General features: G+C 33.9%; 1 protein-coding gene and 1 long non-coding RNA gene across 3 annotated transcripts; one reads left to right on the top strand and one right to left on the bottom strand.

The window, feature by feature from the left end:
* Positions 1-3,378: 3,378 nt before the first annotated feature.
* On the top strand, positions 3,379-7,575 carry LOC145124574 (secretory carrier-associated membrane protein 3-like). Of its 2 annotated transcripts, none has more exons than XM_079059977.1 (14): positions 3,379-3,493; positions 3,581-3,666; positions 4,424-4,492; positions 4,637-4,741; positions 4,863-4,925; positions 5,241-5,274; positions 5,426-5,548; positions 5,653-5,715; positions 5,802-5,895; positions 6,195-6,240; positions 6,333-6,400; positions 6,762-6,810; positions 6,907-6,972; positions 7,279-7,575. In XM_079059977.1, the coding sequence occupies exons 2-14, from the start codon at positions 3,607-3,609 to the stop codon at positions 7,363-7,365; spliced, it is 927 nt and encodes a 308-aa protein (XP_078916103.1). In that variant the 5' UTR covers positions 3,379-3,493; positions 3,581-3,606; the 3' UTR covers positions 7,366-7,575. The 2 variants fall into 2 exon arrangements, with proteins under 2 accessions (XP_078916103.1, XP_078916104.1); XM_079059978.1 differs by having other exon boundaries at positions 3,560-3,666.
* Positions 7,576-23,698: 16,123 nt separating this feature from the next.
* LOC145125905 (uncharacterized) lies at positions 23,699-25,908 on the bottom strand. The gene is made up of 3 exons (XR_013716213.1): positions 25,262-25,908; positions 24,184-24,240; positions 23,699-23,720 (listed from the first exon to the last, which is right to left on the bottom strand). It is a non-coding gene; the product is annotated as an uncharacterized LOC145125905 (long non-coding RNA).
* Positions 25,909-26,254: the final 346 nt, after the last annotated feature.

The raw sequence follows: 26,254 nt of genomic DNA, 5'->3' as shown, positions 1-26,254 counted from the left end.
TTTTAGTAATTTGTTCTTGTTTTTATAGTTATATTAATACATAAAGGATCTTTGATATGTTTTAAAAACTAAGAAAAAAGAATGCCAAATCCAACCTGTTATTACTATATACGAAACAAAAGACAGGTCAATTTTAAGGCCAATACAACCGTTTTAAAACTCAATAATTAATATGCATACCTCGTGTATTAATTAAATAGTTATGTTTATTATATTAGATAAGAGGTTTTATAATAAAAAATGCATAATTTTTCTCTAAGGTGCTGTTTGTTTTTTTATAAAAACCTCTTCAAACCACTTATTGCTGCGCGGCGCAGCACACGCGCAACACTTTCCCTTTTGCAACAATTTGTTTTTTGGAAAGCTTCAGACTACAAAAAACCTCTGCGCGTGTGCTGCGTGGTGCAACACTTGACTTGCCTCTTCTAACCTCTTCAACTTTCATTTTTTCAAGGTGCTGTTTGTTTTTTTTTTGAGGCAAAATGTCTGCAGTCTGCGAACCACATCTGTAGACCTCTGTAGTAGAAGAGGTGGACCAAACGTCTGCAGTCTGAAAAAAGAAGACTGTTTGTTTTTTTAACATCTGCGAGCTACTAAAATAAACTGAAATCTAAATAAACTGATTTTTTTAAATTTCAAAGTGATTTTTTAATATTTTTATGAATTTGTTATAAATAATTAACGAATCTAGATCAACTTTTATGTATTATTCTATAAAAAATAAAAATAAAAATTGTATAAATTAACGTATATATTTGATAAAAACCAATAACTTTGGTTGCAAAGTTATAACTAAACATTATAATTAGTGATCAAAGAATTTTAAACATAAATGGATGGAAATAAACTTCGATTTTTTCAATTAAATCCACTAAAAACGTACCATAAATATTTTCTCGAGAAATTGACGATACTGTATTAAATAATGTTTTATAAAATTTGGCAAAAAAATATAAGAATATATTATGATTTTTTTTTCATATTTATATAAACAACTTCAACGACTATTATTGTAATAAATCTTTATTTATAAATTTGTCAAAAATATCATGTTTGTATCGTCGAACATTTTTTTTAAGTTTTGTAATTTTTTTTTTCAAATTGTTTATCATTAATAAAGTTGGAAAAAATATAAATTAAAAAAAACATAAAAAAATAAAGATATATTTGTTTTTTTAGGCTGGAAGATGTCTGAAGACTTTGGTCCACATCTACGCCAAGAAGAGAGCGCGCATACATTTTTAGGTCTGCAGTCTTCAAAAAAACAAACGGTCTGCGAAAGCTAATGTCTACGCGTGGTCTGCGCGGCGCAGACAGAAGAGGTCACGCAGATCTGCAGACAAAAAACAAACACTACCCAAGTGTTTTTTTTAAAGATTTTTGTATAACTTATTTTTTTTAACTTTGATTTTCTTAAATTTTTATTTACGGATGTGATACAATTTATTTTTATAGTTTCCACGATTTTTTTTAACTTGATTTTTTTTATTTTTTTATCGTTTCTATTAATAATATTTTCAATTTCAGTTGCATCTTTTTTAATGTGTGTAATTTTTTACGAACTTTGTAGACATCGTTTGCAATACTTTTTTAATTTTTTAATTATTTTCTTTTTTAATGTTTTTTAAATTAGTTTTTTTTTCTAGAATAAAACTATTAGCTTCTTTTACATTTTTTTAAGTTTTTATTTTTTAAAAAAAAGTTTTATATTTTTGTTTTTTTACATGTTCTTTTTATTATTATTTCAATGTTTTAAGACTAGAATTATTAAATTTCGGTGTTGAGAACTATTTTCAGTTTATAAAATTAGTTTATTTAAATTTCAGTTTACTGCAGCAGTCTGCAGATGTTAAAAAACAAACATGCTTTTTATTATAGGCTGCAACCGTTTGTTCCACCTCTTCTGCTACAGAGGATTGCAGAGGTGGTCCGCAGACTTCAAGAATTTTCGTTTCGAAAAAACAAACAACATCCTATTTTACAAAAAGATCCTTAAAATTTTCACACTAATGGCTTCTGTTATGAATAAGAGGTTGCTAAAAAGACATCCTATTTTACTATATAGATAACCTATTTAGCGTTTGAGATTTTTTATTGTTTAAAATTGTAATATTTTTTTCAAAAAGCTAATTATAAATAGTTAATTATAAATTGAATTTTGATAAAAATATCAATGTAATGTCTAAATTAATCGTAACAACTTTTGTGTAATTTTGCCACTAGCCAAAAAACATCATGCAGTTTATTGGTAACAACTTTTGCATTTTAGTTATTGCCATTTATTATACTTATATCGATTGTAATGACAAACTTTTTGCAAAAATATATTTTTTTCGTTAACAATATCATGCTTTATTATTATTTTTTTTGTCATTAAACATATACCAACATGCTTAAAATAATCATTTGATGACAACAACTTTTATATTATTAGTTTTAACAAAAGTGTATTTTTTTTTGTTAACAATATCATACCTTATTTTCAACAAGGTTGTAACTTATATAACAATACAAATAGTTAAGAAATTATCTAACATATATGTATAGAAATCAACAAGGTTGTCCATGATATTTGCTATTTGTAGGGTTTCTTCGTGATCGTTGTGGTTTTTGTTGATGCATTTCCTCCAACCATTGTACAAGTGGATGGAAGGAAGAAAGAAGAGAGGTGAGATGAGATTGACATACGAAAAAGAACAGTCTTCTAGAAGTGGCCAACGCCTTTTAGGGTTAGAGTGAAGGAGGGGTAGACGAATTAGGAAATGTATGCTATTGTAGCTTTGATACCATCTAGGCAAAACATTTTTCCATAAATATATCGTCTCATTTATTGAATAACTAATACACAACATAATAAATATATATACACTAACAAGAATAATAGAAATAGAAATCATAAAGTGTATTTTAACATAACAATTTATATTTATGTGATTCATAATTTTTATTATGATATCGAATCAAGTCAGATGAGACAAGTCTCACTAAGGATCATTAATATTAATATGTCTTCATTAAAATATTACAGATGACAACCGATTGATAGTTTAAGAGATTTTTTTTTTTTGTATATCTATATTCTAAAATATAAAAAGGGTGTGTGTATTTGTTGTAAAGGTCTTGTGATTATGATTTTTTTATATATAATCAAAATAGTTTGATTTAAAGAAGTGGTTAAGAAGTTGTTGAAATAAGTTGATAATTAAGAATATATCAAAGAAAAAAGCAAACTAACCATGGCCCTAAAGGCTAAAAGTGATATATTTGATTGAGCAACACTTAAAAAAGCATATCAAAAATTGAATATTTATAAAAGTCCAGGGATTAATGTTGTAAATATATCTTCTTAAAAGATAAAACAAAAGAAAAGCAAAGAAAAGGGGGAGAAGGTGTGACAAAAAGAAGCACGAAGTCGTTCATTGTAAACCTTCTCTCCATCTTTGACCACCAACAGCGCGTAGACAAATCCAGCATCTCTCCTTGTTTCACACAGGTTCTTCAAATCTTGCTAAGAATTCAAGTTTTTCTTGTTCTTAATTTCGTCATTTACAACTTACAGATCAGTTATTTTGCTCTCTAGTTGGCTGTATCCCGAAATCAGTGCTGATGGCTGGTCGTTTTGATCCTAATCCGTTTGACGATGGCGATGAAGTTAACCCCTTCGCTGTAAGTTGAAAAATCCACTTCCAGTAAGCAGAATGAGTTCAATCATCGTATTCTGCTCGAGTATCTAACATGCTTGTTATCTTCATTCTGTTTAGGCTTCAATCTAGGGTTTGATTTTGATACTTCACTTGTTTAATCGATAACTAATTTTTCATTGAGAATGAATTTGGGTACTGATTTTGTGAAATGACTTTCGTTTCATTTGTCTCGTTGACCATATATGGTGGATCTAGTTTTTGTTCTGATTTAGTCTACGTTCTCAAGCTTGATCTCAACAACTTGCTTTGTTTATGGTGGAATTGAGATGCAACTTTTCTACATATTTACATGGAGCTAATTTGTCAGACCGACTAATCCCTCAGCTGCAAATTGGGAATTTGTTGGTCATACTATTTCAAGTTCTGTAGATAGTCAACCTATGCACATATATTTATTTATTTATTTAGTTTCGATTGAGGAATGTTAAAAATCACTACTAAAAATTTGCATAATCAGCATTCAATTATGTTAGGATCTCAAACCACATGGAGGAAACTATAAATCAAAGAGACAATTATTCCACTGGTCCAATAATATTCCTTCGTTGTTGATACAACTCTTATTATATAATTTGTGAATCTAATAGTACATACATTAAAAAAAGACCTGTATCATTTATCTAATAGTACATACATTTGGTGTGTTCTTTCTATGTTACTCTGCCTTTAATAAGTTAATATTATTGTGAAATGATTTATTCACAATTTTACATAAACAGGAACAAGGATCTGGAGGTAAAGGAGCTGGAAAGAGTACAAATTATACAGGAGGTTCATTCTACACATCAGTAAGTCTAAACCCTTTTTGTTTGTTCATAGTACTTATAACCATTATACAGTGACTTTTCATTTTGCTTTTTTTTTTTTTGTTATATGGGTATGTGAAATTCTTTTACTTTTAATCTTTATGTAAATTTAACTTGATTGTGCAGAGTGTTCCTTCTGCTGCAAATTCTAGACTATCACCACTTCCTCATGAACCTGCAGATTTTTATGACAGGAGTGCCCCTGTTGACATTCCTCTTGATTCTGCTGCAGTAAGTTCCACCATTAGATCTTATTGAATTTATTTTAGTGTTTTTGAAAATGTTAACTGGAGTATTGTATTGTGGATTCTTTTTAATAATGAATCTTGCGTTTTGATGGTTATTTTTGAAGGATTTGAAGAAGAAAGAGAGAGATTTGCAAGCTAGGGAAGCTGATTTGAGGAAGAGGGAAGAGGTACTTATCAAGAAATGTTAAATGTTAAATATATTGTTAAATTTGATAATCACAATTCACACACAATAATAATTACATGAAAACTAAAATCAAAGACACAATAATTACATGGTCCAACAACCTGTCTACATCTTTTTGCTAGGATTCTTGTAATGTCCCATTTGTAGTACATACAAAGAAGAAATCTTACGTCATTTAAAAGAAAAAAAAAGTATAGATAAAAAAGTTTATGATTTGTTTTTAAACATAGTAGTATTTATAGGGTATAGTCTTAACTTTTGAAAAGCTTGTAATTGTTTGACTAATGCTATGCAGATAGTAAAACGGAAAGAAGAGGCAGCTGCACGTGGTATGTTGTGTTATTTACATTTTTGTCCCAAATTATAGGCTATTATTGATGCTGATGATATGGGCATTTATGTCTTTTGCACATATAAGAGATCGAGAGCGAGTCAATGGACATTAGTAACTAACCTATTCCTCCCCCCTCTCGTTGACAGCTGGCATTGTTCTTGAGGAGAAAAATTGGCCACCATTTTTCCCCATTATTCACCATGATATTGCAAATGAGATCCCAATTCATCTACAGAAATTGCAATATGTTGCATTCACAACTTACTTGGGTATGTTTTTATTTGCACTCTCACCATATTAATGTTCTTAATTTGAAATTTTAAAATCCAAAAGTAAACCCCCTCTAATAATCTATATATTTCTTCGTTTGCAGGATTAGTACTCTGTCTTCTATGGAACATTATTGCTACAACAACAGCTTGGATTAAAGGAGAAGGTATGTAACATATCCGTTTCTCTATCTTTTATAAGTATATTTCTTAATATTGGGAAAATAATTTAATAAAAAATATCTTCTTGTAGACCCGAAGATCTGGTTTCTTGCTCTTATCTACTTCATATCTGGAGTTCCACTTGCCTACGTGTTGTGGTATCGCCCTCTTTATCGTGCATTTAGGTAAATATTTATTCTCTTTAAATCTTTTTCTTTGTATATATATATGGTAACATAAATTGTTTTTAGAAAGAAAATGCTACAATTTGACTTTTGAATTCAAGCTACCTTTTCTTAACTATTAGTCAAATGAAAATGTTTGAGTTTGACTTTTAGTCAAGTGTTTAAAATACTTTTCATTAATTCAGCTTAAACTTTTATGGTAAAAAGTAAAAGTTGAATGAATCATGGAACACCCAAAATGGAATTTCTTAAATTATTTTTTCAACCTCATTGATTTAACATTGGAAATTGTATTGCAGGAGTGAAAGTGCATTAAAGTTCACCTGGTTCTTTCTGTTTTACTTGGTAAGATTCTTGTGTCATTAATATCATACTTATAAATTTTGACTATTATGCCCTCATGGATGAATGATGACGTGTCATATTTTTTTTTATAGGTCCATATAGGCTTTGTGATCTTTGCTGCAGTTGCACCACCCGTTGTCTTTAAAGGAAAATCCCTTGCGTGAGTTCCTCATTCCACTTTCCACTTTGCATCTTTTCTTCTTCATTTGGTTTTCTAAAAGGGTGAAATGCAAGAAATAGCAATATACTTCCATTTATTTTTTACTATTGCTACCAAACTATTTTTTTTAATGATTATTATAATAATAGTTTGGTTGCTATATTGGTAAAATGGTGAAAGTACAAGACTACAAGTGTTTTTCTGTATTTTACCATAAATGATTCAAAATTAAAATAAATCAATTTGAAATTGATTCATTTTTTCTTTATGATAAATAAAATCAAATATTTTAGTAAACAAACAATTCTAATAAAAAAAAACTTAATTTATTTATTGTTTTTCCTTCCTTTCCCATAAACAGAGGCATCCTACCAGCAGTTGATCTTGTAGGCAAGCATGCTTTGGTTGGGGTGAGTTTTTTTTTTTTTTTTTTTTTTTTCATCAATTCAATTTCTTTATTCATAAAAAATGCGGATTAAGTTTTATTTATTTATTTATTTTTGTAGATTTTCTATTTTGTTGGATTTGGATTATTCTGTCTGGAATCCTTGCTCAGCATCTGGGTTATTCAGGTTAGTATTTTTTTTTATTCATTTTAGTAAATTTGATACAATATACTTGGCAAATGGTTAAATATCGTTGTATTTGTTAATTTTGAACTAATATAATTTTCAATTGATTTCATATGATTATAACATTCGTTTGGTTGGCTATATCAATAAAATGGAGTGAGTGTATTTTTCCTTAATATAAATTATAAAGACCTGGTAACCGGGATTAATTAATATAATATATTTTTAAAGGAATAAAGTTAAGTTATCTAAATGAATAAAATTAGAAATTAAAAAATGTATTTGATTTGATTTTTGATCATGCAGCAAGTATATATGTATTTCCGGGGAAGTGGGAAAGCAGCAGAGATGAGACGTGAAGTGGCTAGAGGTGCAGTGAGGGCGGCTGTATGATATTATGATGGACGTGCGTTATAGAGGATCAAGATTCAAGGCAATCAATTCAATGGTGATGTTAAGTCTAAAGCTTGTTTTTGATTTTATGGAAAAAGATTTATCGTTTATATGGTTGGTTGGTGTAAAAGTATAGAAATATGGTTGGTTAGATTGATTGATTACCTCTGTAAATCTTGTGTTATATCATCACTTTTACTTTTACTTTTACTTCGATTCTTTTCATTTCCTCACAACTCACAACACTTTCATTTTTATATTTTTTTCTTATTACTTATTTTTCTTATATGTTTTTAGGGTTACTAACATTAAAACACTTGCACTCTCAATTTACCAAATTGGATGTTTACAAGAAAGTGTTTTGTGGTAAAATGTATTATTAATACCTGATAAATTGTCTTTTTTGGTTGTTTGACAAATTTATTAACTAAGAATGATAAATTGAAGGCCACGAAAAAAATTAGGCTACAATCTATATTGTTTTTCAAGGTAAACATAAGCCTTATTAAATAAATTAAAATAAAAACAACTTATAAAAAATGATTATTTAGTGAGATAAATATTTCATTTTTATTTATTTTATTCAATCCAAACACTTTAACATTTGAATTTTTTTCTCTTTTTTTTGGTCTTCGGTTTTGTTGAATCGAAATATACTACCACATCTGCTATGAATCAGATTTCAAGATCAGACCTGATTGTCTTTGCAACGGCAACTCTTATAATATTTGATACATGCATAAGAGGAGAGGGGGCACTAGATCTGTTCTAGCCTTCTGGGTGAACGATTCAGAAAAGGGTGAAATTTTTTCTCTTGATTTTTGAAGTTCTTGGGGGCACTACAACACCTCTGTTCTTTGAGAATACATATAAACCCACACATTTGGTCTCAAGTGATTCAAAGAGAAGGGGATGAAAAGAATGTGATCAATATCTTCTTAAATGCGTTCTAATGCTAATTTTAACATTGAATATCTATTGATGGAGGTGAGATGCGCAACCATCACTGACAGGAGAACACTTTCCTTCCATGGCTTTCATTTTGAATCAGATATAAACCCAGAAATAATGATACACATGCAGTTCTAATTAAACCAAAAAATCAATTATTTTCATGATTTCACACAAACGATTGGGTTTTAAGGTTGTTGGGAGGATTAGATAAAGAAGACGAAGAGGATGATTGTACTCTTTGTGCGAGAGAGAGAGAGAGAGAGAAGTGGGTCCCTCTCTTTATTTGTTATACTATTATATATAAATAAAAGAACAAAAATGTTTAAGAAAATTGAAAAAACAGATTAAAAACGCAAATTAGTCAGTTTAACATGGACCAATTCTACAATGAAACTAGCTGAAAATGACCATTAATTCAAAAAAATCGTGGTTTGGACCAAAGCCCGGAAAAAATACATACCACATGGACCATTTTTTGCAGTTTTGTCTTAAGAAAATAAGGCTATATGGAGTGTATTGATTTTCACGCGTAAGGTGACTTGGCATAGCCAAGTCATGCATGACTTGCATCCAAACACCACCCCAACCTTCTGAATTGTGATGCTGCATGAGTGAGACTACTATCCTTCACAATCTCTCTCTCTCTCTCTCTCTCTCTCTCTTCTTTTCCTTGTTTTTTTCTTTCTGTCTCTAAACTCACCACTTCCTTACTACTGCACACCATTTCTTAATCTTGGTAAGAATCATGTGGGAGGTTGGTTGGATGATGTGACCATCTCTTTGATGAGAATTATACGTAAGAATCTCCAAAGCACTCCTTATAGCATAATGTGAATACTTTAAACCTTACACAACTATCGTCATTATCATGCATTCTTATTAATTCTTATTCATTTTTTTTTCTCACGTATCGTTTTTTCACTCATTTTCATTCTTACAGAATACGATTACCAATAACACATTCTGACAGAATGAGAATCATAAAAAAAAGTCTATAATACCCTTATAGACGATTTAATTAGTGAGAATACGTGATAATGACAATAGTTATGTGAGATTGAACAAATTCACATTACCAAACAACATATTTTCTTTATCATTCCCACAGAATAGAACTGTCCACACGTCCGCACAATAGATGTTCATCCACATTTGAACCTAACCATATATATATATATATATATATATATATATATATATATATATATATATATATATAAAGTTATTCTATTCTAACTAATTATTGTGTGGATGTAGGAATGATTGTGGACCAATCATTTTAGTTATTTTAAGAAAATCATTTATCCATATTATTAAATTAAAAATAAATAGAATAATACCATTTATATAAAAGAAAGGTAAAATTGTATATTTACATTACTTTTAAATTAGGAAACACAAATTTAAAAATGGAATTTTCGGAATTTTCTGAATTGTTTTTATTATCTTAATTTTGAATTCCGAACATGCAGTTGAATAATAACAACATTCTTGAAGCTGCAGTTGAATAATAACAAAATTCTTGAACCTGCAGTTGAATAATAATAACATTCTTGAAAAAATATAATTCTCAAATGACAAAACTGCACAAATGGTCCCTGTGGTTTGCTCAAAATTGCTACTTTGGTCCAAAAAAGTTTGGACTAGCACCAGAGGTCTAAAGTTTTCATTTTGTTGCGAGTTTGGTCCAATTTGCTTTGAACTATTTTATATTGACGATTTTATCCTTACTTTTTTTTTTCTTTTTCCAGTATTTTTAGTTTATTTAAATACTTTTCTAATTAAAAGAAAAATAAAAAAAATTTATCTTTTCTATTTTATTTTTATAATTTTTTATAATAGAAAAAATACATCTCTCTCTCTCTCTCTCTCTCTCTCTCTCTCTCTCCAGATCTTGTATGAATGGATGAATGAAAGGCTGTTGATTTCTGAAGATAATCAACGTTTTGAATGAACTTCTCAAAATTGGACTTCGGTTTAAGCATACTAAAAGGATGTAAACTCAGGTCTTCAATTTCAATAGATGGGAGAAAAGGATGAAAGGGTCTTCGTCTTTCAAACTCAACAGGAAGACCCAAGAACCCATTGAACCGATCGAAGGTAGCATGCGCTACATGGCGCACATTAGTGGGCCATCCAATCTCCATAGCAAAAAGATCTTGCTTCTCTTCTGTAGCCGTGGTCTTGCAAGAAGCAGCAACCCAGAAAAATTTCCTGAACAGGGTAAACAAAAGTGCCAATAACGACAGCTGTTGATTATCCCTTTCTATTCGAACATTCAATTCATTGTCTTTGTTGTCATCTTCTTGGCAATCGGTAACCCTAGAAACCCTTTCTCCAGATTCTTTCGATTCTTGATTTACATACTGAAACAATGCAGTGTCATGGTGGGTTTGCAAAGAAGAAGATAAATATGGAGAATGGAGGACCTGATTTAAGTTGTCGATTAGGGCTTTTGTTTAAGATCTGGATTAGCTATTACTCGTCTCCGCCTAGAAATCAGTTGTCGAAAACCCTAGCAATCAACAGTCGCCGCCATTCTGAAGAACGCTAGTGTTTCAAACGGTGATGTCGCCGGATCTATCTCTAACCCTAATCAAAATTCATCTCCACAATCGAAATTTGAAGACGAAACCAGATTTGAAGGCAATATATTGATTTCTGGAGTGTATGTGTCTGTTTGTGTTTGAAGGCAAGAAATCGATTTCTTTCCCCTGAATATTTGTGTATTAGCTATGAGATTAACGCAAGATCTTCATCTTCATCTTTCCCCTTATTTCTTCATCTTCATCTTGTTCCCAAATATTCATCTTGTCCAGCCTTGTCTGCATGTGTATGAATCACGAAGAGAAAGATAGATAGATAGATAGATAGATAGAGAGAGAGAGTATGAATCTGGTTCAAATCTTCATCATATGGTGGTGGTGATGTTCTATTTTTCTGAAAATCATAATGATGAAGATGGGTTTTGTAGGGGTGAGAGAAAGAGGGAGAGAGAGTTATTTTGTTTTATGAGAGAGAAAGAGATTTATTTTTATTTATTATTTTTTTTAAATATGAAAATCAGAAAAACAAATAAGAAAAAAAAAAGAAAATCATATTAACAGGGGCAAATCCGTCATTTAAAAAAAATCAAAACAGATTGGACCAAACAAGCAACAAAATGAAAAGTTTAGACCTCTGGTGCTAGTCCACACTTTTTTGGACCAAAGTGGCAATTTTGAGCAAACAACATGGACCATTTGTGCAGTTTAGTCTTCTCAAATATAAAATTCTTGATACATTTTAGTATAATTAAACATATTCTAACAGAATGTCATCAAAATGCATAAAATTCTTAAAAAATTTCATTCTCAAATATACAATTCTTGAACAAATTCTTAAAAAATATCATTCTCAAAATGCATATTCTAACAGAATGTCATCAAACTGCATAAAATTCTTAAAAAATATCATTCTCAAATATACAATTAGTTAGAATACAATGCTTGTGGAGATGATGCACATGTTTCAATGCTTCTTGGTGCTGCCAAAATCTTGAAACAACTAGAAAACAAATTACGGGTAGGTAAACTGATCATAAAGATCAATTGGGGTTCGATTGATCACCTCAAAAGTAATTAACTTTGGATTAATTAATTAATTAGGGCACTGTAGTATTGATATTTAAACCGGCTGAGGAACAAGGCGAATGAGCAAAACAGATGATCAAAGAAGGTGTTCTTGAAAAAGTGGAGGCCATTTTTGGTCTACATTTAGTCCTCTCCTCGGATTCTGGTGTCGTTGCATCTAGATCCGATGACTTCTTGGCGGGGTGTGGCTTTTTCAGGGCGGTGATCCATGCAAAAGGAGGCCATGCCGTCATTCCTCAAGATTCCGTAATTGATCCAATTTTGGTTGTCAGCTATAGTAATTAGCTTACAACATATTATATCTCGATAGGTGATCCCTTAGATATGCCTGTAAGAAACCGGATTTAAAAAACCAAACCCTAATCCATGATATAGAAAGTCGATTTTGTTCTTCTCAGCTTCAATCAAGAACAATAAAAAGAAAATAGAAGAAGAAGAAGGAACGGCCTGGGATATTCAAGAAAAAACCACCGAGCCCCCTCCACTGTTACAGATCGCTGCTGCTGGTTCGTCCCTTTTGTTGCTTCGGTTCGTCGAACCCAAGGGACAGCCCCCTCCATTTTGCGATCGATTAGCCACCATCGAGAATCGACACAACTTCCTGCTTCATTCTTCTTCTTCTTCTGTTCGGACTCATCAACTCCGGAGACCATCAGACTCCTCCTGTCGAACACCAAGCAACACAAACACCACCATATTTGCGACTTGTTTGGGTTTCTGGTAGAAATCGTGTAAAGAAGGCTTGGAACGAGATTTACGGTTAATCCTATGAAACCGATTCTTATTTAAAGGGAAATTCATTGATTTAAATTTACCAAAATTAATTATTAGCTAAGATTACAATTTTACTCTTATTTAGGTATTTGAAATGATTGGCTCACATTCATCCTTACATCCATACAATATATATATATATATATATATATATATATATATATATATACACACACACACACACACACAGAGAGAGAGAGAGAGAGATAGGTTCAGGTATTCTAACTATATATATATATATATATATATATATATATATATATATATATATATATATATATATATATATATATATATATATATATATATATATAGGGTTAAGTTCATGTGAGACGACCTAATTTTGTGAGACCGTGAGACGCAATCCTAGCCACTCATTTAGTAGATAAAACAAAAACATTTTTAAAATGCAAAATAATTGAAAATTTTCGAAATTTTTTTTTTCCAATATTATTTTCGAAATATATATTTTCCAAAAAAAATTAAAAAAATACCAAAAAAATAAAAAAAAATACATTTTTTTACATATTCTAGTAGAATATTAGAATATTCTACATATCTAGCAAATCTAGTAGAATATTCTAACATTCTAAAAATCACATTAGAATATGTACACTGTAATATTCTATTAGAATATTTCACGTATTTTAAAAAAAAAACGGTAATTATTTTTATTTTTTTTTAATTTTTTTATGGTAAATAAAGTTCCGAAAATAATAATTAAAAAAATAATTTTTGGATTTTTCCCTTTATTTTGCATTTTAAAATTATTTTTAGATTTGATATCCGAAAATATATATATATATATATATATATATATATATATATATATATATATATATATATATATATATATATATATATATATATATATATATATATATATATATCCATTTTTGCTATTTATCTTATTATCTAAAAAAGATAAAATTCTACAAAAAAATTTCTTTAGGAATCAGTAAAAACAAAGTTTAGGGCACCCTAAAAAACAAAGTAGTTATGAATACCTTTGAGTAATTTGAGCATTCGTGAATGCTTGTTGAATTATGAAGTCAAATTGAATCTAAGCTAGTCAAGTTAAAGCGAGTCCCGACTCTTTTGAAGCCATAAATATTGACACTAAAGTTTATAATAGTGGACCATTAATGCACGGATTGCTTTTGCTTTAGTGTAGTCCATTTTTGTGGAATTAAGTAGCATTTAAACCCAACTCTAAACATAGGCGACTTTAATTTATTTTGACTTTTTTTGCTTTTAACAAGTCAAAAAATGAACAAGAAAACGAAGTGACAATAAATAAAGAATTGAAGCAGGGTTGTAAAATTAAGTAGTATGGGATTTTATGAACGAAAAGCCCCACGAGGGAAAAAGTGTGTGTGTGTGGGGGATGGTAATTTTGGGTTTATCAAACAATTGGGATTGGGGGATTGTGGTGGATGTGGTTAATGATGAAATTTCAAGAATTGTCTTTCATGCCAAAATGGTGTATAACATATCGTTTATACATCTGTAAATTCTAGGTAGTTTACTGTAAAGTCTATATTATTTGAATAATATTTTAATAGAGATTTTTTATCACTGGAATAAAGTTTTTTTAAGTGGTCTCTATGTTTAATAACAATTTATTTTATAAATATATTATACTTAGATATTAAATATTTGTTTTTTATTAGTTAACTAGGTGTGAGACCCGTGTATTACACAGGTTGATTAAAAAAGTTTTTTTTAATCAAAACGTGTTTTTAAGTGAAAATATTAAAATAAATACAAATAAAATGATGAATAAATACATAATTATATGTTAAATATTAAAAAAAAAACTATTGACATATTTTATGTATTGGTTATATGATATAAAAATTTAATACAATATAAAACAATATTTTTATAAAACAATTTCAATTTAAAAAATGATTGAAAATAAAATAAATTTGACTTGTATAAAAACAATTACCAATTGTCATGGTAGACAATATTTTATATATAAGTATTTCCCGTGTTTTCATTTGTCGGTAAAATCCACGGCGTCTTCGAATATGTTAAACAATATTATTTCCTGTAACATAACTATAATGAAAAAGTGTTCATTTTTTTTACCAATTGACTTAGTAAAATATAGATATTAGAAACTTAAATGTGTCGATATCTATGAAAAAGTTATATTTGGATGACCAAAGCCTAAAATGCTAATTCACATATTTTTATTTTTCAGTTTTATTATATATATATATATATATATATATATATATATATATATATATATATATATATATATATATATATATATATATATATATATATATATATATATATATACTAATTAATTGTCAGCGAAATGGGCAAATGGGCATATTAGTCAAATGGGCAAACATTAATTTTGAAGGAAATTGTGAGCATATTAGTCAGATGGGCAAATATAGAGATTGTTGACCTTAGTCAAAATCGGTTGAACGGTTCATTCACAGAAGTCACATATGTTAATGCTTGAGGCTAAAACAATTAAAATTGTTCCAGTAACTTTCTAAATTTCAAACCAAAATTTCATTTAAAAATAAAAGTATTTATTCAAATTACAACTTCAAAGATCTGGATAAAACCATTTGATTCAAAAATATTTATCGGAGTAACATCAAAAGTTATTATGTACGGAAATCTCCAATGGATGCGATGCAATCGAGCCATGCCCCTCCTTTAATATAAGAAAACCTGAAAACATTTAAACCACAAACCGTAAACACAAAGCTTAGTGAGTTCCTCAAAATACCACATATCATACAAGTAACGAGCCCAACCCAGCATACATGCTTATGCCCAACCCATGCATTCGGGCCCAACCCATATCATTCGGGCCCAACCCATATCGACATGCATAATCGGGCCCAACCCATATAATCGGGCCCAACCCATATAAAACATACATAATTAGGCCCAATCCATAAAAACATACATACACATGCAATAGTTACAAAGATAGCTAGCATCCTACAAACATAATCAAGTGGGCTGACATTGGTGCTTTCGACCCACGAGTACAATGAAGAGACTCACTTCAATCCTGATGACAAGATAAACCCCCCACTCGAGCCGACGATATCAAGCCTTCCCTTGATAAACATATCCACAATGAAACCCTAATTAATAATTAAGGAAATGACTAACCTACGAAAGGTCTAGGCTCACACTTAAACCTCCTTTGGGCAAAAGACCATTTTGCCTTTCCAATATTAAATCCAAAAGTTAAACTGACCAAAAAGTCAACGGTCAACGCTCAGTTAACTTATGCCATACGTAACTAAACCACGCCCTGCGTACAACCTCTGATCCCAAAAACTTCTATTAAGCTTTTAATACAGCAAGCCTGTAACATACACGTTCAGTTATCGTGTTTTGTATTTTAAAAATAAATAATATTATGAAATATTATATGATATTGAACGTTGAGTTCTAACAGATAATTTTTACTAGAAATGAAGTAAAACTATGTTTAGAATCACTCGGAAAATATTGGAAGTCTTATGAGATTCCAATCAAATGTCAGCTATTGAAATTAACGAAAATATAAAGTTGAAAATAAGTAAAATTATATTATTGAAAGTTGTAAAGAATCTCGTTAGAAACATTTAGGCGAAAACCTCATCGAAATCCGAGTTATAACGAAGAAGTTATGACTATTTGAAGTTTCGAGACAAAACCAGCACGACGCCGTATGACGTAAAAAGTGAGTTTTCGATAAGCTACTTTTTAGCCTATATGATCTAAATGAAAGTCGTAGTATTCATTAAACCAAGAATTTTCATAAAAAGAACGTCCAAATCTGACTTCGTATGAGGAAGTTATGATTATTCTAAGATTCGATATAGCAGTAGACAGCTAAAAACTCGAAATAAAGATCGAGTGATTTTTAGTCGACACAACCTAAACGAGAATCATAGATATCGTTAATAGTAGTACAACGGTAAAAAGACAGACGAAAACGGATGTCAGATGAAGAAGTTATGAATTTTTAACGGACTTTTCCTGTCCCGGCCTGTTAAAAATATAACTTTAAAAATAAAGTCAAAATTATCCGACGGAGTCTAAACGAAAGTTGTAGAGTATCATCTCACATACGCGTGGATATAAAGAACGTCAAAAACGGAGCTCGTATGCAAAAGATACGAATTTTTGAAGTTTGGAAATTTGGAGTACACCTAACGTACAGGAGTACGCCCAGCGTACTCGTGTTCACGGTCCAAGATTGGCCACGTCGCCCAAACTCTCGCATACGACACGTATCATACAGACTCGAAACGTCTGATTCCACACATCACGCTACACACAACGTACATGGTGTATGCTCAGCGTACTGAACCGCAATTCATTACGCCCCGCGTAATAGAGTGTACGCCCATCGAAGAGGTTATCAGGGTAGTATGCTCCGCGTACTTGAAGATTACACCCAACTTAATCCGGGTTTTAGCCCCTATAAATAGTGAGTAAGACCTCCGGGTTTTTGTTTACAAAATCTATTCACTCTCACTCTCTACTTCTTCATTACCCACCTTTAACCCCCCCCCCCATATCGACATGCATAATCGGGCCCAACCCATATAATCGGGCCCAACCCATATAAAACATACATAATTAGGCCCAATCCATAAAAACATACATACACATGCAATAGTTACAAAGATAGCTAGCATCCTACAAACATAATCAAGTGGGCTGACATTGGTGCTTTCGACCCACGAGTACAATGAAGAGACTCACTTCAATCCTGATGACAAGATAAACCCCCCACTCGAGCCGACGATATCAAGCCTTCCCTTGATAAACATATCCACAATGAAACCCTAATTAATAATTAAGGAAATGACTAACCTACGAAAGGTCTAGGCTCACACTTAAACCTCCTTTGGGCAAAAGACCATTTTGCCTTTCCAATATTAAATCCAAAAGTTAAACTGACCAAAAAGTCAACGGTCAACGCTCAGTTAACTTATGCCATACGTAACTAAACCACGCCCTGCGTACAACCTCTGATCCCAAAAACTTCTATTAAGCTTTTAATACAGCAAGCCTGTAACATACATGTTCAGTTATCGTGTTTTGTATTTTAAAAATAAATAATATTATGAAATATTATATGATATTGAACGTTGAGTTCTAACAGATAATTTTTACTAGAAATGAAGTAAAACTATGTTTAGAATCACTCGGAAAATATTGGAAGTCTTATGAGATTCCAATCAAATGTCAGCTATTGAAATTAACGAAAATATAAAGTTGAAAATAAGTAAAATTATATTATTGAAAGTTGTAAAGAATCTCGTTAGAAACATTTAGGCGAAAACCTCATCGAAATCCGAGTTATAACGAAGAAGTTATGACTATTTGAAGTTTCGAGACAAAACCAGCACGACGCCGTATGACGTAAAAAGTGAGTTTTCGATAAGCTACTTTTTAGCCTATATGATCTAAATGAAAGTCGTAGTATTCATTAAACCAAGAATTTTCATAAAAAGAACGTCCAAATCTGACTTCGTATGAGGAAGTTATGATTATTCTAAGATTCGATATAGCAGTAGACAGCTAAAAACTCGAAATAAAGATCGAGTGATTTTTAGTCGACACAACCTAAACGAGAATCATAGATCTCGTTAATAGTAGTACAACGGTAAAAAGACAGACGAAAACGGATGTCAGATGAAGAAGTTATGAATTTTTAACGGACTTTTCCTGTCCCGGCCTGTTAAAAATATAACTTTAAAAATAAAGTCAAAATTATCCGACGGAGTCTAAACGAAAGTTGTAGAGTATCATCTCACATACGCGTGGATATAAAGAACGTCAAAAACGGAGCTCGTATGCAAAAGATACGAATTTTTGAAGTTTGGAAATTTGGAGTACACCTAACGTACAGGAGTACGCCCAGCGTACTCGTGTTCACGGTCCAAGATTGGCCACGTCGCCCAAACTCTCGCATACGACACGTATCATACGGACTCGAAACGTCTGATTCCACACATCACGCTACACACAACGTACATGGTGTATGCTCAGCGTACTGAACCGCAATTCATTACGCCCCGCGTAATAGAGTGTACGCCCATCGAAGAGGTTATCAGGGTAGTATGCTCCGCGTACTTGAAGATTACACCCAACTTAATCCGGGTTTTAGCCCCTATAAATAGTGAGTAAGACCTCCGGGTTTTTGTTTACAAAATCTATTCACTCTCACTCTCTACTTCTTCATTACCCACCTTTAGCCCCCCCCCCCCCCTCCCCCCCCCCCCCCCCCCCGAAGCCACGATATTATCCCCGACACCCGAAGCAAGTCCCGACACTCCAAAGTTCTCGAGAAAATCATATTTTCAAGTCAAAACTCTGCTCAAGTAAGGCCCAGTTTTCAACTAAAATCCCCGATTTCGTCACAGAAAGTCATATTTAAAGTCGAAGTGCTGCCCAAATTAATACTTTAATCCGTGGTTAATTCACGGTGAGTTCAATATAGGGACAATTATATGTTATGTGTCATATGTTCAATGTGCTTCCTGTATTATTCTGGTATCGGGTTTATGCCTTTGGCCATGTAGAGCATGACTCGTATAACTTCTGGTATTGGCTTTGTGCCTTTGGCCATGTAGAGCATGACTTGTATAACTTCTGGTATTGGCATAAGGCTATGTAGGGCTGAAAGCCTGTATATTCTAGCAAAATGATAATTCGAAATTATGTCTTCTGTGCCATTTGGGCTGAAGTTTTATTGATGTATATCAAGTATTGAAATTGTTATGTCTCACTGATTGTAAATCATTGAATCAAATTGTTGGTTGATATGGAAAGTCTGTCATATGATACACATATGTCTTTGTTGTTCTTTGTCCCTCTTTGCTTCTGTCATATTGATATGTATACGGCATAGCGTTATATTTTAACTGTTACTGAACTCAGTAAGCGTCACCCGCTTATCCCTCTCAGTGTTTAATTATTGCAGACGATAAGCATCCAGTATAGTTTTGTACTGGTAGAAGATGTAGAATAGATAATATTATAGCTTTTGTATTTAGTATATAAATTCCTGGGAAATTATGTAATATCTAAAACTTTGTAAAAATCTTAATAGTCGGTTTGTATCCAGTCTATGTAATTAAATTATCAATGTAAAATATTGCTTTATGAATATGCATGTAGCATGTTTTGGAGGATTATGATGTAGTTTTTATCGAAAGGGGTTCTTTCAATCATGGTATCAGAGCACTAGTTTAAGCGAACTAAATATCATGGATTGGTATTTAGACTTAAACCGTCGGAAGTTCAATATATGAACAGATTCATTATAAGTATATGGATACAAACCATAGGAAAGACTTAAGTAAAGTATTAGGTAATAATAAATCCTAATATTCTAAAATACTATGTTGCTCCAAATTTCAGAGCAATGGCTGAACAGGTAAGTAGCCATACGCCAGAGGTGGGTGGAGATCCTCGTCTTGATGAAGGAGACACTCCAGTATCCCATCGTGAGGAGCGACTTATGGATAAACTTACTGGTGTTATTCGATAGACTCTAGAAGAACACAATAAGAATAATGATAAAGGCAAAGAGAAAGCCACTGGAGAATCTTCCAGAGAAAAGGCGAATCGTCCCTCATTAAAAAATTTCAAGAGTAGTGGTGCTACGGAGTTTTCAGGTGTTCTTAATCCTATTGTTGTTCTTACATGGATCCAGAACACAGAAAAGTATTCCGTATTTCTCATGTGGTTAATGAGGACAAGGCTAATTATGCTTCTGCAATGCTCATTGGAGAAGCCCTAGTCTGGTGGGAAGCAACCTTCGAAGCTCTCAATGAGTATGACCAAGAGAATTTATCTTGGGAAATGTTCAAAACTCGCTTGCTAGGAAAGTATTGTCCTCGGGACATGAGGAGAAGATTGGAGAAAGAATTCCTCGAGTTTAAACAGGGAGGAATGACTGTGATTGATTATGAAACTCAATTCAATCAAAAAGCACGGTTTGCTGCGAAGTATATTCCAACTGAAGACGATAAAATTTAGTTATTCCTGGATGGACTACGGTATGAAATCCGCGATTTCGTGGCTAATCGGGATGTTCTGTCATTTGAAAAAGTTGTTGAGTATTCTCGAAAGCATGAACATGACTTGGAAATACGTGGTGCCACTTTTTCTGTTCCGAAGCATCCACGTATTGATCGAACTGTTCCTGTTTCCTCTATTCCACCAGCTCAATCTATTCGAACTGATCCCGGTAAACAAGTGCAATCTCATAATACCTCTCATGGCCGTGGTAGGTCATAATCTTTTTCTCTTCAGTCACTGTCGTGGCAAAAATGTGGAAAGAATCACCAGGGCCAATGCAGAACAGAAAAAGAATCGGTGATCTATTATGGATGTGGAGAAATGGGCCACATAAATCCCGTTTGCCCGATGAAGAGTGTTACATGCTTTGCTTGTGGTATTACTGGCCACAGGAAGCGCTTCTGTCCTACCCTTACTAGCCAGGTGGCGGGAAGTCAAGCTTCTGTTCAACAACCAGCGAGAGTCAAGCTCCTGTTCAACAACCAAAGAGTACTCCGACTAAAAAGGAGGAGGTGCCAAAAGCTAAGGGCCGTGCATTTCAGATTACCACAGAGGAGGCACGCGAGGACCCGAATGTTGTGACGGGTACATTTCTTGTCAACTCTAGACCTGCTCACATCTTATTTGATTCTGGTGCCTCAGATTCTTTTGTGTCTCATGAATTTGCGCATTCTTTTCAAATTGCTTACTATGCACTCGCGCAACCATTTCACGTAGATACTACGGGAAGTATATCATTACTTGCTGATAAAATCTATAGGGATTGCTTCGTAGAAATTGAAGGCTATAATTTTCTTGCTAATCTGATTCGTATCTCCTTGCCCAACTTTAATATTATTCTCGGCATGGATTGGTTGTCAAAGAACCACGCGGAACTCTTGTGTTACGAAAAGATAGTACACATTCCTATTGAAGGGGAAGATCCTATTTATGTCTACGGTGAAGAAAGACTCAAAATCTTAAAAATCATCTTTTTCCTAAAAACTCGTAAATTTATATCGAAGGGGTGCCCTATCTATCTGGCCTACACAGTTGATATCTCAAAAGAAGAGAAGAAAACTGTAAATGATGTTCCAGTTGTTAACGAATATCCTGATGTTTTCCCTGATGATTTGCCTGGACTTCCTCCGGACAGGCAAGTAGAATTCCGAATCGATCTTGTACCTGGTGCTGCTCCGATTGCAAAGACTCCTTATCGTCTTGCGCCAGCTGAAATGAAGGAAATAATGATCCAACTGCAGGAATTACTTGACAAAGGCTTTATTCGACCGAGTACCTTTCCTTGGGGTGCTCCAGTATTGTTTGTCAAGAAGAAAGACGGTTCGATGTGAATATGTATTGATTACCGTGAGCTAAATAAAGTGACTATCAAGAACAAGTACCTACTACCTCGCATTGACGATTTATTTGATCAACTTCAGGGTGTTAGCTATTTCTCGAAGATTCATTTGAGATCTGGCTATCATCAGTTGAAAGTACATGAGCAGGATGTTCCGAAGACTGCTTTTCGTACTCGTTATGGGCATTTTGAATTCCTTGTCATGCCATTCGGTTTGACAAATGCTCCTACCGTATTCATGGATATGATGAATCGGGTATGTTGTCCAATGCTCGATAGATCTGTCATCGTATTCATTGACGATATTCTAATTTATTCCAAGTCTGAATCTGCATGCCATTCATATTCGTGAAATATTAGAACTTCTTCGAAAGGAGAAATTATATGCTAAATTCTCGAAATGTGAATTTTGGCTTCGCCAAGTTCAATTTCTCGGCCATGTGATTTCTGGTGACGATATATCCATAGATCCTATCAAAATTGAAGCCATTTAGAATTGGGAAGCGCATCGTAATGCTTTTGAAATTCGCAGTTTCTTAGGTCTCGTGTGATATTACCGGAGATTCATTAAAGATTTTTCGTGTATAGCTGTACCTCTCACGAGTCTTACATGAAAGGAAGTAAAGTTCGAATGGGGTGAAGCCCAAGAAAAAGCTTTCTCAACTCTAAAAGATCTTTTGACTCATGCTCCGATCTTATCCCTTCCAGAAGGTGATAATGATTTTTCTGTGTATAGCGATGCTTCAAGATTGGGACTCAGTTGTGTGTTGATGCAACGCGGTAAAGTGATAGCCTATGCCTCAAGAAAACTGAAAGATTATGAAAAGAATTATCCCACCCATGACCTCGAACTCGCTGCAGTAGTATTTGCCCTAAAACTCTGGAGACATTATGTTTTTGGTACAAAATGCCAATTGTTTACCAACCACAAAAGTCTCAAGTATATATTCAGTCAACAAACTTTGAATATGAGACAACAGCGAGCCATGGAGCTGATCAAAGACTATGATTGTGAATACCTGTATCATCCTGGAAGATCCAATGTAGTTGCCGATGCACTTAGCAGGAAGGTTTATTGTAATAGTGTGTGTTATGTTATCACTCACACTACAGTAAAGTTCACTATTCTTGATGAACTAGAGAAATGGAAAGTAGAGGCCTTAAAGCCAGCAAATGTGAAGAAAGAAGGGATGATACATTATGTTGATATTTTATTTGATGATCCACGAGGACTGAAAATATTCAAGAATCAGCTATGGATTCCAAAGATTGGTGGATTAAGACGGAAGATTTTTGATGAAGCTCATAAGTCTAAGCTGTCAATACATTCTGGTAACATACTAACCAGAACAAATATCATATCAATACAAATACAGAACAACATGCATAATGAGCCTTCAGCCTGACTGGACCGCCTCGCATGCCTTCAGTCTATCTGGATCGCTCTCCGAGCCTTCGACATGTCTGGACCGCCTCGTAGGGCCTTCAGCCTATCCGGACCGCTCGCCGGGCCTTCGGTGTGACTATCATACCCTCCTGGGTTTGTAGTCTATCCGGACCGCCCTGGGTATGTTGACCTTCAGCACAAAGCAGGACCGCCTCAACCCAAACCCCCAATCAAACAAACATGTGCACATACATATCATATGCTAGCATATATAACAGTCAACCGATCTAACAGATCAAATAGCATAGCATCATCCTATGCCCAGGATACTGACCTAACCAGGTCACTAACATATGTACAGATAATCATACGGATCTAACAGATCACATAGCATAGCAACATCCTATAATCAGGATACCGACCTAACCAGGTCACTAACATATATACAGATAATCATACGGATCTAACAGATCACATAGCCTAGCAACATCCTATAACCAGGATACCGACCTAACCAGGTCACTAACATATATACAGATAACCATACAGGTCTAACAGATCACATAGCATAACAACATCCCAAAACCAGGATACAATCATAAATGGACGACCTTGGTGCCGTAGACCCTGTTGATATAGTGAGGAGAACTCACCTGGCACTGCTGAAGTCCCGCAGATACACTCCAGCTGCTGATTGACAGATTTCCGAACTGTCAACATCAAACAATACCCAATTAATAATTGGGTTTCAAGCTCAAATTCCAACTTATACTCCAAAATCCCAAAAGTCAAGTAATGGGCCAAAGCCCAACTTATGGCCCAATTTTCCAAATTGGGCCCAGACCTCTACATGGTCTTTCCTTAAGGCCCATCCAATTATTCCAGTCCAATTCCTATGCCCCAATATCACATAATCATAAAGGTCCAATTATGGACCATCTAATAATCCAATTACCAAAACCCAAAAGAAAGGCCCAACTCAAGGCCCAAGTGAAATTAGAGTTTCACATAAAATGACAACTAGGGTTAAGTGTTTCTCACTTAACCCATTAAGGACATAATCCATTAAGTCTCTCACTTTACTAAATAAGTCATATGGTGTGATTGGGCTTAATACACAATTCCATTCCAATGGCCCAAATGTGGGTCCCGATAAGTCCAAGCCCATAATCCCAAAATTAGGGTTTTCACATGAAATGATGATTAGGGTTAAGTGTTTCTTACTTAACCCATTAAGGACTTAATCCAATAAGTTTAATATTGACTTAGGTTAATTTGTCAATGATTATTAATTATTATTTTAGGTTTAATAATTAATTCTCGCGTGTGTCCCAAACAATTCCCGCATTTAGGGTTTTATGCTCTTAGGGTTTTCCAAACCCTAATTAGGGGTTTCCAACCCAATACTAGCCTATTAGTCCATTGGTTGGGCTTTTAGGTCACATTGGGCCTTATTGGCCCCTTAGGGTTCCATTGGGCCCACTAGGATTTCTTTGGGCTCATTAGGGTTTCATTGGTCCCAAATTGTCCAAACATCCCCCAAACGAGGTCCAACGCAATCAAAGCACACCGCCACCCGACACGGCGGCCGGTGGCGGCATGATGTGGCAACCACCACCCTACGGTGGTGGTTTATATTTTTCTTTCATTATTCCGATACAATTACAATTACATCAAAATAACCAAACCGCACACACACATACACAAACTACAGCAGAGAAAAACACCCACACGAACTTGAAGCAGCAGCCCACTTGAACCCGCGTGAAGCATAAACACGACGGCCCTTCGGGGTGGTAAACGGCGGAACAGTAGCGGCGGTCAGCGGCAACAACCTCATTATCGGTGGCAGCCACTATGGTCGTCTGCCATGGTGGTTCTTCACGCCTTCCGTTCGACAGAACCAACTCACACAGAGACCAACACAGCATGGCGTCACACACCCGATGCTTAATCATCCTCGCAGCGGCGTGTGGCGTCTAGACGACCTGGCGGCATCGGAACAACCGTCGAAGCGGCACCAGCGATGTGGAAGCAACACAGAACGGAGAAGAGAGAAGAGAAGGCACGATTCTTCCATTCCGACCGTGGTCTTCGTCTTCAACGGCGGTGGCACAGCGATGACGTTGCTCGGCGGCGACGCAACCCGGTGGTGACAACGACAGCGAGTCGGACAACGCCTCGGGGTGAAAAGGAACGGTCGATGGAGGAAATAGCAACAGCAGCCTCAAAGTTGGCCTTCAATACCGTCATCAGAGTGGTAATGGCGGTCATTCGGTGGCTTCCGGCTTCACTAGAAGAGATGGCGGCGGTTGAGGGTGAGAGGGAGGGTATCGACCGGATGGAGGGGGGTATAAGGGTGGTGAAGTTGGCGGCTGGGAACAATGAATCTAGGGTTAGGGTTTACCGAGGATGCGAATGCTATATACCCGTCCCTTTCAAACTTCGAACCATAATGACAGGAATAGTCCCTCCTCCTCTATGTCTTTCAAAACAAATCCTTAATTTACCCTTTAAACCCTTGCTCCCACAATTCTTTTCAATATACGCCCAACAGTTACAAAACAACCCCTCCTCTACAAATTATTCTCAATTAAGATCCATAATTTACCATTTCTACCATGGCTTCAAGAATCCTTCTCAGAATAAGTCCGATATTTACTCTTTAACCCTCGGAAATCAAAAGTATAACATTTGGCACCCCGAAACCAACACCCCACTAAT

Source organism: Lactuca virosa, chromosome 7, assembly GCF_052849685.1.
Source record: "Lactuca virosa cultivar CGN04683 chromosome 7, Lactuca_virosa_CGN04683_v6, whole genome shotgun sequence".
Taxonomy (NCBI): domain Eukaryota; kingdom Viridiplantae; phylum Streptophyta; class Magnoliopsida; order Asterales; family Asteraceae; genus Lactuca; species Lactuca virosa.
The sequence above is the reverse complement of the archived record's forward strand: the minus strand, read 5'-3'. Positions and strand labels throughout refer to the sequence as shown.

Coding starts and splice junctions, on each gene's coding strand:
- LOC145124574 (XM_079059977.1), top strand. CDS start 3,607: ATGGCTGGTCGTTTTGATCCTAATCCGTTTGACGATGGCGATGAAGTT. Junction 3,667..4,423: donor ATGAAGTTAACCCCTTCGCT/GTAAGTTGAAAA, acceptor TTACATAAACAG/GAACAAGGATCTGGAGGTAA. Junction 5,896..6,194: donor CCTCTTTATCGTGCATTTAG/GTAAATATTTAT, acceptor ATTGTATTGCAG/GAGTGAAAGTGCATTAAAGT.